Here is a 16,557-nt window from a genome sequence, read left to right as displayed (position 1 = left end):
CGCCCGGGCCGCCTCTGCCGCCGCCTCGGCCTCCGCCCTGGGAGGCGTCGGAAGGCTGTGAGCTCATCGTTCACCGTCACGCTGAGGGGGTGCTGTCCTCCTCAACTTCGCTCCGCCCCTGAGAACGCCCGCCTCTCTGACGCAGCCGCTTGCAATCCGCCACCGCCGAGGCCGCTCCCGGATATGAGGCGCGCGATTTCCGGGCGGGCAAGCCGCTGTGGGCGAAACCACCGAGGGAGCGGGGGAGGGGTGACTAAGATGGCGCCGGCGGGCGGGTGAGACTATGGGCGTGTCCGCGTGGGAGGGGGCTTCAACCTGGGGCTGTGATTCTTACACTTTTAACTGAAAAGAGGCCGGGCCAAGGTCTACTTCAGAAAGCGGGGGATTTAAGGAAGGGAACCTGGATGGTAGTGTCGCCGGCCCCCCCTCCCCACTTGGTTTGGCTCGTTCTGACGTCACAAAGGGCCTGGCGTGGTCGCGCGGCTTGGCGTGGTCGCGTGGCCTGGCGCCCTCCCTAGAGAGGGGGCGGGGTGAAGCGCCAACGGTCGCTTGGTGACGTCGATGATTGGTTTTTCTGTGAGTTTTTCCAAGCCCAGCTGCTTAACCAAAGTTGAAGCAAGTAGTCGAGAAAATAACTCGGAGATCACAGATTAAGTGGGGTCTGCAGTTTAAAATCGAAGGTCAGGGGATGGCTACGGTGCAGAAATAAAACAAAATAAAAAAAAAATACACGTCCCTCCCCCCCCTCCTAACACACACACCCCCCCCTTACTGAAGAGAGGACTGTCTCTACTGCATATATTTTACTACGCAGTCAGGCTCTTGTCTTGCTACTTTTATCCCTTAAATTTACACTTTTCCCAACAGAGCTGAATTTGTCATCACTAACCCCTCAAAGACAGATGTAATGATGACATGGGCCGAAACCGGTTTGGCTCAGTGGATAGAGCGTCGGCCTGCGGACTGAGAGGTCCCGGGTTCGATTCCGGTCAAGGGCATGTACCTGGGTTGCGGGCACTTCCCCAGTGGGGGATGTGCAGGAGGCAGCTGATCGATTTTTTCTCTCTCATCGATGTTTCTAACTCTCTATCCCTCTCCCTTCCTCTCTGTAAAAAATCAATAAAATATATTTTTAAAAAAAATGATGACATGGATTCAAAGTAGATAATGAGAACTCTAGGAACTTAACTAGTATCCATTCCCGCCTATAAACAGATTTAATACCCACCCTCACCCCATTCTGTGTCAAACAATATCCTGTTGAAGAAACTGTAAGGAAATATAGATTTAGTGTTTTCTTTATCCAGTTTTAATATCTTTTACTACTAAATAGTTATCATTTTTATCTTGTTAGACTTTGAAGCAGAAGAAATTGATATAAATTCAGCCCTTTGGCCAGCCAGCATGGCTCAGTGATTGAGCATTGGCCCATAACCAGGAGGGCATAGTTCCATTCCCAGTCAGGGCACATTCCTGGGTCATGGGCTTGATCCCCAGTGTGGGGCATGCAAGAGGCAGCTGATCAATGATTCTCTCTCATCATTGATGTTTCTATCTCTCTCCCTCTCTCTCCCTCTCTCTCTTTCTCCCTTCCTTTCTGAAATCAATAAAAATATATATTTTTAAAAAACAAAAAAGAGAGAAAAATAAATAAAAAGTTAAAAAATTAAAAAAAATTAAAAATAAAATAAAATATATATTTTAAAAAAGAATTCAGCCCTTTAAAATATGATCCTGTCCAAATTTCTCCTTATTCCTGTTGTTTTCATTGAAATATTTTATTTCATACTCTGTGCTAGCTATGGGGCAGGGTACAGAGGATACAGAGGTGACACAAGACAGTTGGAGACTTTCATCAATCATGTAGTCATTTGCAGAGCCAATACAAGGAAATAGACAACCACAAGCTTTATTGTCAATCCAAACTCTAATCAATCTTATTTTTGGAAAGGTCTATAGTACTAAGGAAGAGTTAGGGTGTCCTGACCACTCTCAAGGTTAACTTTGGGAGGAAGGCTTTAAAAATGTTCCAGAAAGAGGGAACAATGTGGACAAAGGTCCTGGGGTAGCTAGAAGCATTGTTTACTGAAGCCACTGACAGCCAGCCAATGGAGCTATAACAAGGGGAGAAGCCAGAAACAAAGTTACCGAGATCTGCTGGCCCCAATATGATCTTGGTATATATTCTTTTATATATATTCATATATATTTTAGAGAGAGAGGAAGGGAGAAAGACAGAGAGATAGAAACATTGATAGAGAACCATGGGTCAGCTGCCTCCAGCAAGCCCCCAACTGGGAATGGAGCCTGCAACCAGGGCATGTGCCCTGACTGGGAATCGAACCGGTCACCTCTTGGTTCATGGGTCTATGTGCTCAACCACTGAGCCACACTGGTCAGGCTTGGTATGTATTCTAAAGCAACGCAACGCAAGCCACTGCAATTTTTTAAGCAGAGAGCAATGTGACTAGATTGCATTTAGAAAAAGTCTATCTGCCTGCAGTCTGACTAATGGATTGAAAGAGACAAAAATAGAGGGAAACCAAACTTTGGAATTCTTTAAAGAAGAGGTGATCGTTAAGGTGGATGGCAGCAGTGGAACTGGACAGATGTGGAACATTAGAGACATTTACATGTCAAGTTGATAGGACTTGGTCATGGCTAGGATTTAAAAGATCTTGACCATGTTGAGTTTCAAGTGACTTTGAAACTGCCAGATGAAGGTATAGAGTATTTTTATGGAAATAAAAATATGGAAGTCTCATTAAATGAATGATGGATAAAATTGATGGGTAGAAATAGGAGTGTTTTCTCTATTCACTTTATTGTTTGTATTGTATATTTTGTATGTCTATTGTAATAAAAATAATAAAAATAATTTTAAAATAGATTAATCAAGAAATAATTATGACATCGTACAAGTATTATTTCTTCCCTTGTGTGACCTGGGGCAACTTACTTAACTTCTCTGTGCCTATCTCCTCCCCATACAGTCTCATAAATTGTTCTGTCAGGATTCCAGCAGGAAACAGCAAACCGCAGATCATTTGAAGAGAGTTATCATAAAGGAAGTGTTTTAAAAGATGTGGGTAAAATGGAGAGAAACCACAAGGAATTGTGCTGTTATCCAGACTGGGGACAGCAAGAAAGCATTACTATAAGGGAGAGAGCAGTAATCAGAACCTGGCAATACTGGTTTTTGGAAAGGGCTGCCTGATTCAAGCTGTGTTCTTTAGTTCAGAGAGGCAGTCAGCCCCCAGGAAACCCTCAGGGAGGGAGCCAGGACAGATAAACACCCAATCTTCCTCTCCTCCCTCCCTCCAATCTCCTGCTGGTCCTCTTGACTGACTTCACCTAACCAGAAGCTGGAAGGCAAGGGAGCCTGTAAATAAGTCCTGATAGGTCAACCTTCAGGGGACAGAACAGGCTAGAGCAGGGGTTCTCAACCTGTGGGTCGAGACCCCTTGGGGGGTCGAATGACCCTTTCACAGGGGTCGCCTAAGACCATCGGAAAACACATATACAATTACATATTGTTTTTGTGATGAATCACTATGCTTTAATTATGTTCAATGTGTCACAATGAAAATATATCCTGCAAATCAGATATTTACATGACGATTCATAGCAGTAGCAGCATTATAGTGATGAAGTAGCAACGAAAATAATTTTATGGTTGGGGGTCACCACAACATGAGGAACTGTATTAAAGGGTCGCGGCATTAGGAAGGTTGAGAACCACTGCACTAGAGAATAGTGTTGGGTGCACCTGGAAGGATCAAGGAAAAATATCCAGTATCATTGTAGTGAGGATTCAATGAGCAAAAAATATAAAATACTTAAGTAATTACACAATACAGACATTTTAATTTAGAAAAACTACATTTTATCCATGTCATGAACTATAATTTACTTAACCATTATCTTCTAACATTAAACATTTAGTACTTTCCATTTTTTATACAATACATAACATGGCATGAACATTTTTGTGCAGAAAATATTGTACATAGTTCTCAGAATTCCCTTGAGATAGAATCCTAAAAATAGAATTATTGGGTAAGAAAGTAGGAACATTTTTAAACTCTTTGAAATTACCAATTTATAGTATTTGCCCAAAAGATCATACAAATTTATACCTCACCAGCAATGTCTAAGAGTGACTGTCTTCTTACTGCCCTCACTCCAACATTAAGCAAGTTAACTTCTTTTTACCTTTCTTACCTTGACAGATGAACAATCAGCATGGTGTTGCTCTTCTAGTCAGTGTTTCCTTGATTACTAATGAAATACTTTGTCAGTAATCAATATGTTTATCAGTAATATATTTATTAACCATTTCACTTTCTTCTGTTGTGAATGATCAGTTTATACCTTTCTGTAGTTGATTTCTGTAAGTGCTTTAATAATAAGATGTTAACCCCTCATTTGGTATTTTCACTGCAAATAGTTTGTTCCAATTTATATTTTAGTCTCATTTGTGGCATTTTAGGTATATAGAAATTTTAAGTTTATGTGCTTATATTTATCCTTCAGTGCTTTCTCCCATTTTTTTTTAAACTTAGAAACCTGACCAGTAAAATCTAATCTCCTTTTGTTTTTTTGATGGTTTGATATTTGAAAATTTGATTATTTAATCTGAATCTACTGGTTTGTATTTTGCTATGTGCTCTATTGTGAGGATCTGAATAGTCACCCCCTCACAAACCCAAATATTAACCAATCACAAAACTGTTGAAAATCCTTCCATTCTCCACAGATGTGTTTTACCTTATTTAATATAAATACTGAGATCTGGTTTTGAACCATCTCTTCTGTTATATTGACCTGCTTATTTTTTTTAAAATATATATTTTATTGATTTTTCACAGAGAGGAAAGGAGAGGGATAGAGAGTTAGAAATATCGATGAGAGAGAAACATGGATCAGCTGCCTCCTGCACACCCCCTACTGGGGATGTGCCCGCAACCAAGGTACATGCCCTTGACCGGAATCGAACCTGGGACCTTTCAGTCCGCAGGCCGACGCTCTATCCACTGAGCCAAACCAGTTAGGGCTTGACCTGCTCATTCTTGCCACTTTGCCACTGATGCCACATTGACTTAGTTATTGTTGTTTTACAGTAAACATTATCAGATGAAAGGATTAGTCACTTCCCAAAACTCTGTACAAATTATTTATAATATTCTTTCTGTAAATATATTTTTATATATTTAAATGATTTTTAGAATCATTTCACCAATTAAAAACTGTCTTGGTTAATTTATTTAGGGTGATAACTATTCCTAAATATTTATCTAGAAAGTTTATATTTGGCAGTTTTATTCACCATCTTTAAAACAGATATCTTTATTACCAGAATACTTGCAGGAAATTGTTTAATTTATCCCTAACTAACACAATTTTGTGTGGATAATATGAGTCTGTGTGCATGCAGACACACACACACAAATATATATATATATATATATATATATATATATATATCGTGAATCCTTTTAATTTGTGGAGTTTTAATTTTGGGTTTTTATTAATCCCCATGTGCTGGAAGCCGATCCACCCTTGCTGCTTGACACAGTCGCTGCAGGGAAGAAACATCTGCATAGCTTATGTTTCAAGGGACCTGGCGTATATGACATATGTTTGCTCCCCCTCTTAGTGCTATGTGTTTTAACCAGGACCATCTCCCCGAGAAAGGTTGTTTCCCCAGATTAGGGGTTAACAGGACTAAGGAAGAGAATAAATCAGTAAGCCCCCCTTAGTGTTACAGAAATACCATGTACTACTTATGAAGAACTTGGACTAAGACTGTTGGCAATAAATTTGGGACTTGTTGGGCCCACATCCCCAGGGGTCTTCCCACCAGGGAAAGCACCAAAACCTATACCCCTGGAGACCCACCGACACAGGGCAGTCCCAGGGAAGGCAAGCAGCGAGGCTGGGAGGACATAACCTTTACTGGGTAGGATAATCTCCTTCAGTCACTTCCTTGTAGTTTATCAGTAGACAATAGAATAGTGACCTTGGAATAGCCCTTATAATGGAACACAGAGATTAACCTAGACAAGATTAAAATCCACAGAACTAGATAGAGACAGGATTTTGGAAATGAAACTAGGAACTGTAGAAGGTTTCCTGAAACATACCATCATGTAATTATAGAGGCATGCTTATGGGATCAAATAGGATAAATATAGATGTAATAGAACAATAAAAAGAGAACCCAACCATGCTGATCAGCTGAACGCTGCCTCTGTGTCATTCATTCTTCTCTGACTCTGTCCACACCTTTGGGAACTCCTGGACCTGCTGGGGCTGGACCCCAACACCCATGTTAAGAAAGTTTTCTTCTACTCTAACATGGTTTATCATGTCTATTTTTTTAATTCTTATTTTTTCCTTAAATAAGTTAATATTTATTCTGCTTTGTTCCACTCCTTTCCCTTGAGTCTGTTTTAAGAGGTTCTTCCTGAGAAATACCTATAATTATGTTATTAGAGCATCTTTCTATGTCGTTTATCATCTTTTTCTTTTTCCTCTGAATTCTGAGAGAGCTAATCAAATTTGTCCTTCATATTTCTGGTTTATTTCTGGTTTAATTTTTGGCAACTCTAATTCAATTCTTTACTACTTCTACGGCAGATTTTGATTATGCCTTTTCAGTTTAGGATTTGGAACTTTAAGTTCTTTTTTTCCAACTCACTTTTCATTTATGACATGTATAGCTCTATGTATTTTCTCCTGTGACTTTCTAATTTTACTTTACACTTAGTTTTAAGCATTTTCTGGGGACAACAGCTTCCGTTTTTTAAAATGCTCTTCTTTGTCGACAGACATGCATCACCCTCTCATACACTGCTAGCTCAAGTGGAAAATGGTGCAACTTTTTTTGAGAGGAATTTGATAATATCTAACAAAATCACTTATACATTCACCCTTTGACCCAGCAGTCCTACTTCTAGGAATTTAACCTAATGATACACTTCCACAAAAAGGAAAAACGCATGGGCAAGGTTATTTGTTTTGGAATTATTTTTAATAGCAAAATATTCTAAACAATTTGCATGCCAATCCGTAGGAAAATGTTTGCATAAACTTTGATATGTCTATACAGTGGAACACTATGCAGCCATATAAAACAATGAAGATGATCTCTATGAACTGATATGAGTGATGTTTCAGAATATAAGTGATAAAAGCAAGGTATAAAAGAATATATAACACATATGTATATTTATTTGTGTGTTTCTCTGCCTTCATATAAGAAAAATATGTACTTTTATTTGCAAAAAGAAACAGGAAGGATAAATATTTGGAAATCGGTTGCATTTTTAAAAATTGATTTGAGAGAGAGAGAGAGAGAGAGAGAGAGAGAGAGAGAGAGAGAAACATTGATAGGTTGTCGCCCGCACAAGTCCCCACTGGGATCCAACCAGCAACCTGGGTAAGTGCCCTGGCTGAGAATCAAAGCCAGCACATTTAGGGGCAACGATCCAAACAACTGAGCCACACCAGCCAAGGCTTGGTTGCATTTTTATATACCAACTAGAGTCTGGATGCATGAAATCTGTGCAAGAGTAGGACTTCCTTCCCCCAGCTGCCGGCAACTGGGACCTGGGCAGCTGGCAGGCACCCAGGACCCCTGCTTCCCTCACAGCCCCGGCTTCGTCCAGAAGGTTGTCCTGAAGGACCATTCTAATTAGCATATTATACTTTTATTAGCATAGATAATGAACTATCAGAAAGTGAAACTAAAAAAAAATCCAATTTACAATTGCATCCAAAAATAAAATAACTAGGAATAAATTTAAACAAGGAGGTAAAAGCACTATACTTGGAAAATTATAAGATACTGAAGAAATTGAAAAAGATACAAATAAATGGAAGCATATACCGTACTCATGGATAAGAAGAATTATTGGAAACATCAGAGGATGGCAGTGACCATACAGATCTTTGAGACAAAAAAGAAAAAAGGGAAGAAAGGAAAACAAAAGAAAAAAGATATAAATATAATCATTTTAAGAGAAAAAGAAATATAAGTTCATACACAAACACACACCCCTTACCTAAATGGTTTTTCTTCCTTTACATATTTGGTAATATAAATGATCATTTTTTATTACATGGTAATTAGTTATAAACAAAAGTTATTCATGAAAAAAAATGTCCATACTGCCCTAGCTGGTTTGGCTTTGTGGATAGAGCGTCGGCCTGCAGACTGAAGGGTTCAGGGTTTGATTCCAGTCAAGGACACATGCCTGGGTTGTGGCTTGATCCCCAGTAGGGGGCATGCAGGAGGCAGCTGATCAATGGTTCTTTCTCATCATTGATGTTTCTAACTCTTCCTCTCCCTTCCTCTCTGATATCAATAAAAATATATTTAAAAATAAAATAAACCAAACTTTTGATATAAAAATGTACCTTTATGCATGAAAAAGCAAGAAAATACATTTTAAGCACAGACAAGTTAAAGTTTAAATAATTAAGTATAAAAACTGCTTAGCTTGAATCAGAGTATTAAATTGAGGTTGTCTTTGGGCAAGACAATATACATATCATATTAGACATCCAATCAGTTCTGATTTTGTTTGCTTAATGGATACAAGTTGAAAAATTCCAGTTCCACAAATATAGCTTCAAAAGGAATTAAAACTTCCCTAATTCATATTGCAAGGAAAAAACACTTATTCTCCAAGGTTTTTTGAATTCCAGTTGTATTACAGTATTCATGCTAAGGTTCATAGGCTATTTTATAACTCAACAACAGAGAAATAACCTAATTTTAAAAATAGGCAAAAGATTTGAATAGGCACTTCTCCCAAGAAGATATACAAATGGCCTGGCCGGCATGGCTCAGTGGTTGAGTATTGACCTAGGAACCAGGAGGTCACTATTCAATTCCCGGTCAGGGCACATGCCCAGGTTGCAGGCTCAATCACTAGTGGGAGGTGTGCAGGAGGCAGTCAATAAATGATTCTCTCTCAACAATGATGTTTCTATCTCTCTGTCCCTCTCCCTTCCTCTCTGAAATCAATAAAAATACATTTTTTAAAAATTATATGGAACCCCAAAAGACACCAAATAGCTACAACAATACTGAAAAATAACAAAATTGGGGGCATCACGTAACCTGATATCAAACTGTTCTGCAAGGCCATAGTAGTCAAAACAGCATGGTGTTAGCATAAATACAGACATGGATCAATGGAACAGAATAGAGAGCCCCAAAATAAGCCTATATGATCAATTAATATATGACAAGGGAGTCAAGAACATACAATGGGGTAAAGATAGTCTATTAAATAAATGATGTTGGGAAAATTGGATCGATATAAGCAAAAAAATGAAACTAGACCCTCTTATACCACATATAAGAATAAACTCAAAATGGATTAAAGACATACATGCAAGACTCAAAACCATAAAATTCTTAGTAGAAAACATAGGTATTAAATCTCAGACATTTCTCTTAGTAATATGTTTTTCTGATATATCTCCTCAGGCAAGGGAAACAAAAGAAAAAAATAAATAAATGGGATTACATCAAACTAAAAAGCTTTTGCACAACAAAAGGAACCATCAACAAAATGAAAAGACAACCCACTGAATGGGAGAACATATTAGTCAATGATACATTTGATAAAGTGTTATTATTCAAAATTTATAAAGAACTCATACAATTAAACACACACAAAACAATCCAACTAAAATGGGTAAAGGACCTGAATAGACAGTTCTCCGAAGAGGACATACAGATGGCCAAGAAACATGTGAAAAGATGCTCAATGTCACCTCACACCTCTCAGAATGGCTACCATCAATAAATCAACAAAAAACAAATGTGGCCAAGGATGTGGAGAAAAGGGAACCCTAGTACACTGTTGGTAAGAATGCAGACAATAAGAAATTATTTTTTTTAAATATATATTTTATTGATTTTTTACAGAGAGGAAGGGAGAGAGATAGTTAGAAACATCGATGAGAGAGAAACATCAATCAGCTGCCTCCTGCACATCTCCTACTGGGGATATGCCTGCAACCCAGGTACATGCCCTTGACCGGAATCGAACCTGGGACCTTTCAGTCCGCAGGCCGACGCTCTATTCACTGAGCCAAACCAGTTTCGGCGACAATAAGAAATTAATAGGAATATGTCACAAATATACCAATGGAGATCATGCCATCTTCAAAGATTATATGTTTCTAAGGAATTTTTCATGTCATGAGAAAATTATTGTAAGTTTGAATAGCATGTGGTCTCAATAAAGCAAAATGTATAGGATGTAAAATCACTGAAACATTAAGCTACAACTTTAAGATTTTATAGACTCACAGGAAGTTCCAGGCAAAATAATGATAGACTCACAGAGAAATCCAATGTACCCTTCCCCCAGCTTCCCCCAACAGTACAGTTATCAAGACCAGGGAATGTACACATATAGATTGGTACATGCTCACCAGCAACCCTGAAGTTCTTTCTGAATGATAATCCATATAGGCCCTTAGCAATCACACTTGACTGATATGCATATCACAATTGAAGTGCTACCACTTTTGTTTTTAAAATACAATCATTTGGTAGACTCCAAGGAAGAGCTATTATCTAGTGAACTAGGGGCCCGGTGCACGAAATTCGTGCCCTGGGTGTGTGTGTGTGGGGGGGGAGTGTCCCTCAGCCCAGCCTGCCCCCTCTCACATACTGGGAGCCCTCAGGCATTGACCCCCATCACCCTCCAATCGCAGGTTCGGCCCCTTGCCCAGGCCTGACGCCTCTGGCCTAGGCGTCCGGCCCGGGCAGCAGGGACCTGCAGTGGCAGCAGGGGCGCCGCAATCGCGCGGGCTCTGTCCCTGCCCCTGCAGGATGTCTCTGGCTGAGGCGTCCGGCCCGGGCAGCGGGGACCCGCAGCTGCAGCGGCCCCGCAATCGTGGGCTTCGCTTTAGGCCCAGGCAAGGGACCCCTAGCTCCTGGGACTGCCAGCTTCGACTGTGCCCAGCTCCCATCGCTGGCTCCACCCCTACTTCCTGCTATCACTGGCCAGGGCTGAAAAGGCGCCTGATTCTCCTATCATGGCTGGGGGGCAGGGCAAAGGCGGCCCCAGGGCCGCCTTTGCCCTGCCCCCCAGCTCTTAGCTCCCCCCTGGGTTTCCGATCACTGTCAGTGGCAGGGGGCTTCTTCCTGCTTTCCCTTTCGCCTCCCTGCATTGTGCCTACATATGCAAATTAACCGCCATCTTGTTGGCAGTTAACTGCCAATCTTAGTTGGCAGTTAACTGCCAATCTTAGTTGGCAGTTAATTTGCATATAGCCCTGATTAGCCAATGAAAAGGGTATCGTCGTACACCAATTACCATTTTTCTCTTTTATTAGTGTAGATTGTATTGCCAATGTCAATTTCCAGGTTTGGTTCTCCAGTCCCCTCTCTCCTCCACCTCCCCCCAATATCAACACACGCATTCTCTGCACCATCAAGAGCAGCACAATGGCCCTAACCGGTTTGGCTCAGTGGATAGAGCGTCGGCCTGTGGACTGAAGGGTCTTAGTTCTATTCTGGCCAAGGGCACATGCCCGGGTTGCGGGCTCAATCCGCAGTAGGGGGCATGCAGGAGGCAGCCAATCAATAATTCTCTCTTATCATTGATGTTTTTATCTTTCTCTCCTTCTTCCTTCCTCTCTGAAATCAATAAAGAAATATATTTTTTAAAAAAAGAGCAGCACAATCTTTCATGATTTTTCACTATGCTGCTTCCTGGGCTTCATTTTCCTCTCTATTCATTCTTCTAGAACAAATCATTACCTCCTCATGAAGATGGTACAGATTGGGTTTTCGGGGATGCAGGCATTGAGATGAAACTAGGAATACAAAAGGTTTATTGGGAGTTAGACCTGTGGGAGGGAAAATGCAGAAGCAAGATTGGGCAGGAACTGGCAGGAGGCAAAGAAGTCTCTGCCCTCCCAGTGGGCAAAGGGTGCCCATTAAAGAGTCCCGAGTTGGGTGGAGATGGCCAGCTCCGAGTACCAGTATCTTGGTCATTTCCTGGGAGTTGCCCTAAGAAGACTGCTTTGCTTAGTCATTGGCGTGCACTTCCCCGGGGGAATTGTGATGTTGGCTCTAAAGCTGAGAAAGATCCTGAAGAAAATCACAGCCAGGGGGCGGTCAGCTAACCACACTCCTCACTCCTTGGCCTAGTCCAGTGATGGCGTACCTTTTGAGCTCGGCATGTCAGCATTTTGAAAAACCATAACTTAACTCTGGTGCAGTGTCACATATAGAAATTTTTTGATATTTGCAACCATAGTAAAACAAAGGTTTATATTTTTGATACTTATTTTATACTAGGGGCCCGGTGCACGAAATTCGTGCACTGGGTGTGTGTGTGGGGGGAGTGTCCCTCAGCCCAGCCTGCCCCTCTCACATACTGGGAGCCCTCAGGCGTTGACCCCCATCACCCTCCAATCACAGGATCGGCCCCTTGCCCAGGCCTGATGCCTCTGACAGAGGTGTCAGGCCTGGGCAGGGGACCCTCATTTCCCCCCATCACTGGTTCTGCCCCCAGCCCAGGCCTGATGCCTCTGGCCCAGGCGTCAGGCCTGGGCAGGGGACCCCCAGACCCCTCCGATTGCTGGCTCTGCCCCTTGCCCAGGCCTGATGCCTCAGCCAGAGGCATAGACCCCCATCACCCTCCGATCGCCTGATCGGCCCCTTGCCCAGGCCTGACGCCTCCGCCAGAGGTGTCAGGCTTGGACAGGGCACCCCCATCTCCCCCTGATCACTGGCTCTGGCCTTCGCCCAGGCCTGAGGCCTCTGGCCCAGGAATCATGCCTGGGCAGGGGACCCCCATCTCCCTCTGATCGCTTGCTCCACCCCCCGCCCAAGCCTGACGCCTCTGACCCAGGCTTCAGGCCTGGGCAAGGGGACCATCATATCCCCCCAATCCCCGGCTCAGCCCCCCGCCCAGGCCTGATGCCTCGGCCAGAGGAGTTGACCCTCATCACCCTCCGATCACCAATCACCGGATCGGCCCCTTGACCAGGCCTGAGGCCTCCAGCAGAGGTGTCAGGCCTGGGCAGGGGACCCCCAGCTCCCCGTGGTTGCAGGCTCCGCCCCTGCCCAGGCCTAACACCTCTGGCTGAGGCGTCCGGCCCTGGCAGCAGGGACCCGCAGCTGCAGCGGCCCCGCGATCGTGGGCTCCGCTTTAGACCCAGGCAAGGGACCCCTAGCTCCTGGGACTGCCAGCTTCGACCGTGCCCAGCTCCCATCGCTGGCTCCACCCCTACTTCCTGCTATCCCTGGCCAGGGCGGCAAAGGCGCCTGATTCTCCGATCATGGCTGGGGGGCAGGGCAAAGGCGGCCCCAGGGCCGCCTTTGCCCTGCCCCCCAGCTCTTAGCTCCCCCCTGGGTTTCCGATCACTGTCAGTGGCAGGGGGCTTCTTCCTGCTTTCCCTTTTGCCTCCCTGCATTGTGCCTACATATGCAAATTAACCGCCATCTTGTTGGCAGTTAACTGCCAATCTTAGTTGGCAGTTAACTGCCAATCATAGTTGGCAGTTAATTTGCATATAGCCCTGATTAGCCAATGAAAAGGGTAGCTCGTACGCCAATTACCATTTTTCTCTTTTATTAGTGTTGATATGTAAATGCCATTTAACAAAGAAAAATCAACCAAAAAAATGAGTTCGCGTGTCACCTCTGACACGCGTGTCATAGGTTCACTGTCACTGGCCTAGTCCGTGGTCAGCTCTTTGGCCCCTTGAGTGTGGCTCTTCCTAAGCCTTAGGGGTACCCTAATTAAGTTAATAACAATGTACCTACCTATGCAGTTTAAGTTTAAAAAATTTGGCTCTCAAAAGAAATTTTAAGCATTGTACTGTTGATATTTGGCTCTTTTGACTAATGAGTTTGCTGACCCCTGGTAAGGTCCTTGCCTGAAGGGGGAAAGGAGTGGTATATCCCCCTGCCTGCTACAGCTCCTGGACTAACTCCATGTGCAGTTCCACAGGGCCCCACACTAAGATGGGCCTCACCCTTGTTTTAATACCCTGCTGTCACTGTCTTGGAATTCTTCATAATTTTGTCTTTGAACTTGTGACTTCTAAGTAAAGCCCAATGAGATAATGGAGCATGCTTATGAACTGAAGAGATAAGCCCAAAATACCTGTACTCCCTTTTTTTCATTTTCAAAACACTTGACTTTATTAAGGAGTTTACACACAATATTGAAAGCTTAGTGGTATTATTAAATAATCAGTTGTCTTCAAACTACCAGTATGTTTCCACTGCTTTCCAATATGTATCTTGAACACTGCATATCTTTAACTTATCTTGAATCTTCTGGTAGTCTGGCACAACTTCTTTTCACTGCACATCTTAATGAAACTCCTTGGGTTTTTGTTGCAATAGTTTTGATTTGTTTCCTGTGTCTCTATTTTGTTCACCTAACTTGTATTTTTTGGCCATTGTTACAAGAGCTTCTGGGATACTTTGATTTGATCTTTCCAGAATTTTGATCAATTCAGGGGCAGTCTTCCAATCATTTTTAGTCATAAGGGTAATGGAGATTCCAGTCTTCCCTGCTCTTCCAGTACGCCCTACTCTGTGTACATATTCTTCAATGTTTCTTGGGAAATCGTAATTATACACATGTGTGATATCATCAACATCAAGACCTCGGGATGCTAAGTCAGTAGAAATCAGTATTTTCACATTTCCACTTCTAAAGTCATCTAATGCCTGCTCACGGTCACTCTGTTCTCTGTTTCCATGCAAGGATTCTACAAGTAGGCCTTGGAGGCTTAAATCACTGGATAAGTCGTCAGCGACAATTTTCCTACTGACAAACACGATGACTTTGTCTTTGGGTGACAGGCTGTGTAGGAATTCTTTGATAAGAGATCGTTTTTCTCCTTCCGTGGTAACAATTATATTTTGCTTCACTGTATTTACAGCAACTAGATCCAGAGTACCAACATAAACGATCATAGGCTCTTTCAAATAAGTTTGTGAAAGTCGACGAATGGCATCTGGCCAAGTTGCACTTGTCATGATCATTTGCCGATCTGGGCGCACATCTAATAAAATCTTCATTATCTGAGGTTGAAATCCCATGTCTAGCATCTTATCAGCTTCATCTAAGACTAAGTAGGTTATGCTTCTAAGGTTGACAAAATTATTCATTTGCAGATCATTCAGTCGCCCAGGAGTTGCAATTATGATGTCTATGTCTTTGGCAACGTCTTTTATTTGTTGTTGTCTATTTCCGCCACCGTATATACAAATACTTTTAAGATTTTTATATGAATACTTAGAACATTCATTTGCTACCTGGAGAGCTAATTCTCTAGTCGGTGCAAGGACTAGCATGCCGGGACCATTCCTCTGTTCTCTGGGTGTTGGTTGAGAACTGATGTGAATAAGCCCAGGCAATAAATAAGACAAAGTTTTGCCTGTTCCAGTCTGGGAGACTCCTACAAGATCTATCCCTTGTAGAACAATCGGCCACACCTGTGATTGAATTGGCGTTGGCTTTTGAAACCCTGCTTTTTGAATGTTTTTCATTAATTCAGGATAATTCTGGAAAGCGTCCTCAAATTTAATAGTTGGGTTGGGGATAGACCGTTTTTCACCATCTTTCAAATCATCACAAATTATATTGAAATGTCCCTTCCTCCAAAGGTCTGCCTGCATTTGAGACAGAGAACTTGTTGCTTTGGATTCTATGTAAAAGTCTTTTTTAATTGGTGCTAAGTCTTCCCATCTTCTTTTCTCCCAGTCTGTCGCTTTTGCCCTAATTCGATCCCAGTCTATCAATGGTCGAATTTCTCTAACAGTGTTATCTGTGGTTAAGTCTCTTGCAACAGCTGGTTGGGGTGCAGCATTATTAACAGTGCATTCTGAATATTGGTAGTTGCTTCCCTGTCTTTCAACAATAGTCTCTATAACTGCTTTGGCCTTTGCTTGCATTTCCTTGCTGCCAAAAATGTTTACATCTGCTTCGGAATCACCCTGTACTGGGAAGATCTGTATTTTCGTGTTTGTTGTACTCTGGATGTCTCTTATTTTTGATCCTCCATGACCAATCACTGTACCAATCAGACTTTTTTTAATTTTAAAAACAAGAGGGGGGCCTTGGGGGCCAGGAGCCCTAGGCTCCGGGTGGCTGGAGGAGCTGCCCCAGCCTTGGCCTCTGCCACCTCTGCCTCCCCTGCCATCTCTGTAGGCCCTGCCAGCCCTGGGATCCCTTAGGTTTGGCCCTGCCCACTTCTGCTTTGGGGCCCAGGCCATTGCTACATGGTAGAATTGATACAGACTTATCGCCTACCTCCAGTTGGGAGATGTGGCCTCAGGTCTCTTTCTCTTCAGGCTCTGGAGAAACAGACCATGCTGACTGGTAGATAGGTAGTTATATAGCCGTTACCTAGGGAAACATTTAATGTGATGTCACAGAGGGATGACTCGACCAATCACAGGCCTGGGACTAGGGTGAGGTAAGCAGGTATCTCTGAAGAAAATTTAAAGTGACACTCACTCTCAGAGGTTGAGTGTTTAGGCCTTTATAG

General features: G+C 42.6%; 1 protein-coding gene across 1 annotated transcript; it reads right to left on the bottom strand.

Annotated features, from left to right (window-relative positions):
• Positions 1–14,368: 14,368 nt before the first annotated feature.
• On the bottom strand, positions 14,369–16,282 carry LOC132224760 (probable ATP-dependent RNA helicase DDX53). The gene has a single exon (XM_059679865.1). It carries the CDS (start codon positions 16,280–16,282, stop codon positions 14,369–14,371), a length of 1,914 nt encoding a protein of 637 aa, XP_059535848.1.
• Between the last annotated feature and the right edge of the window lie 275 nt (positions 16,283–16,557).

The sequence above is a fragment of the Myotis daubentonii genome, chromosome X (genome assembly GCF_963259705.1).
Source record: "Myotis daubentonii chromosome X, mMyoDau2.1, whole genome shotgun sequence".
NCBI classification, from domain to species: Eukaryota; Metazoa; Chordata; class Mammalia; order Chiroptera; family Vespertilionidae; genus Myotis; species Myotis daubentonii.
Note: the sequence above shows the minus strand (reverse complement) of the source record. Positions and strands in the feature narration are given on the sequence as shown.

Coding starts and splice junctions, on each gene's coding strand:
- LOC132224760 (XM_059679865.1), bottom strand. CDS start 16,282: ATGGCCTGGGCCCCAAAGCAGAAGTGGGCAGGGCCAAACCTAAGGGAT.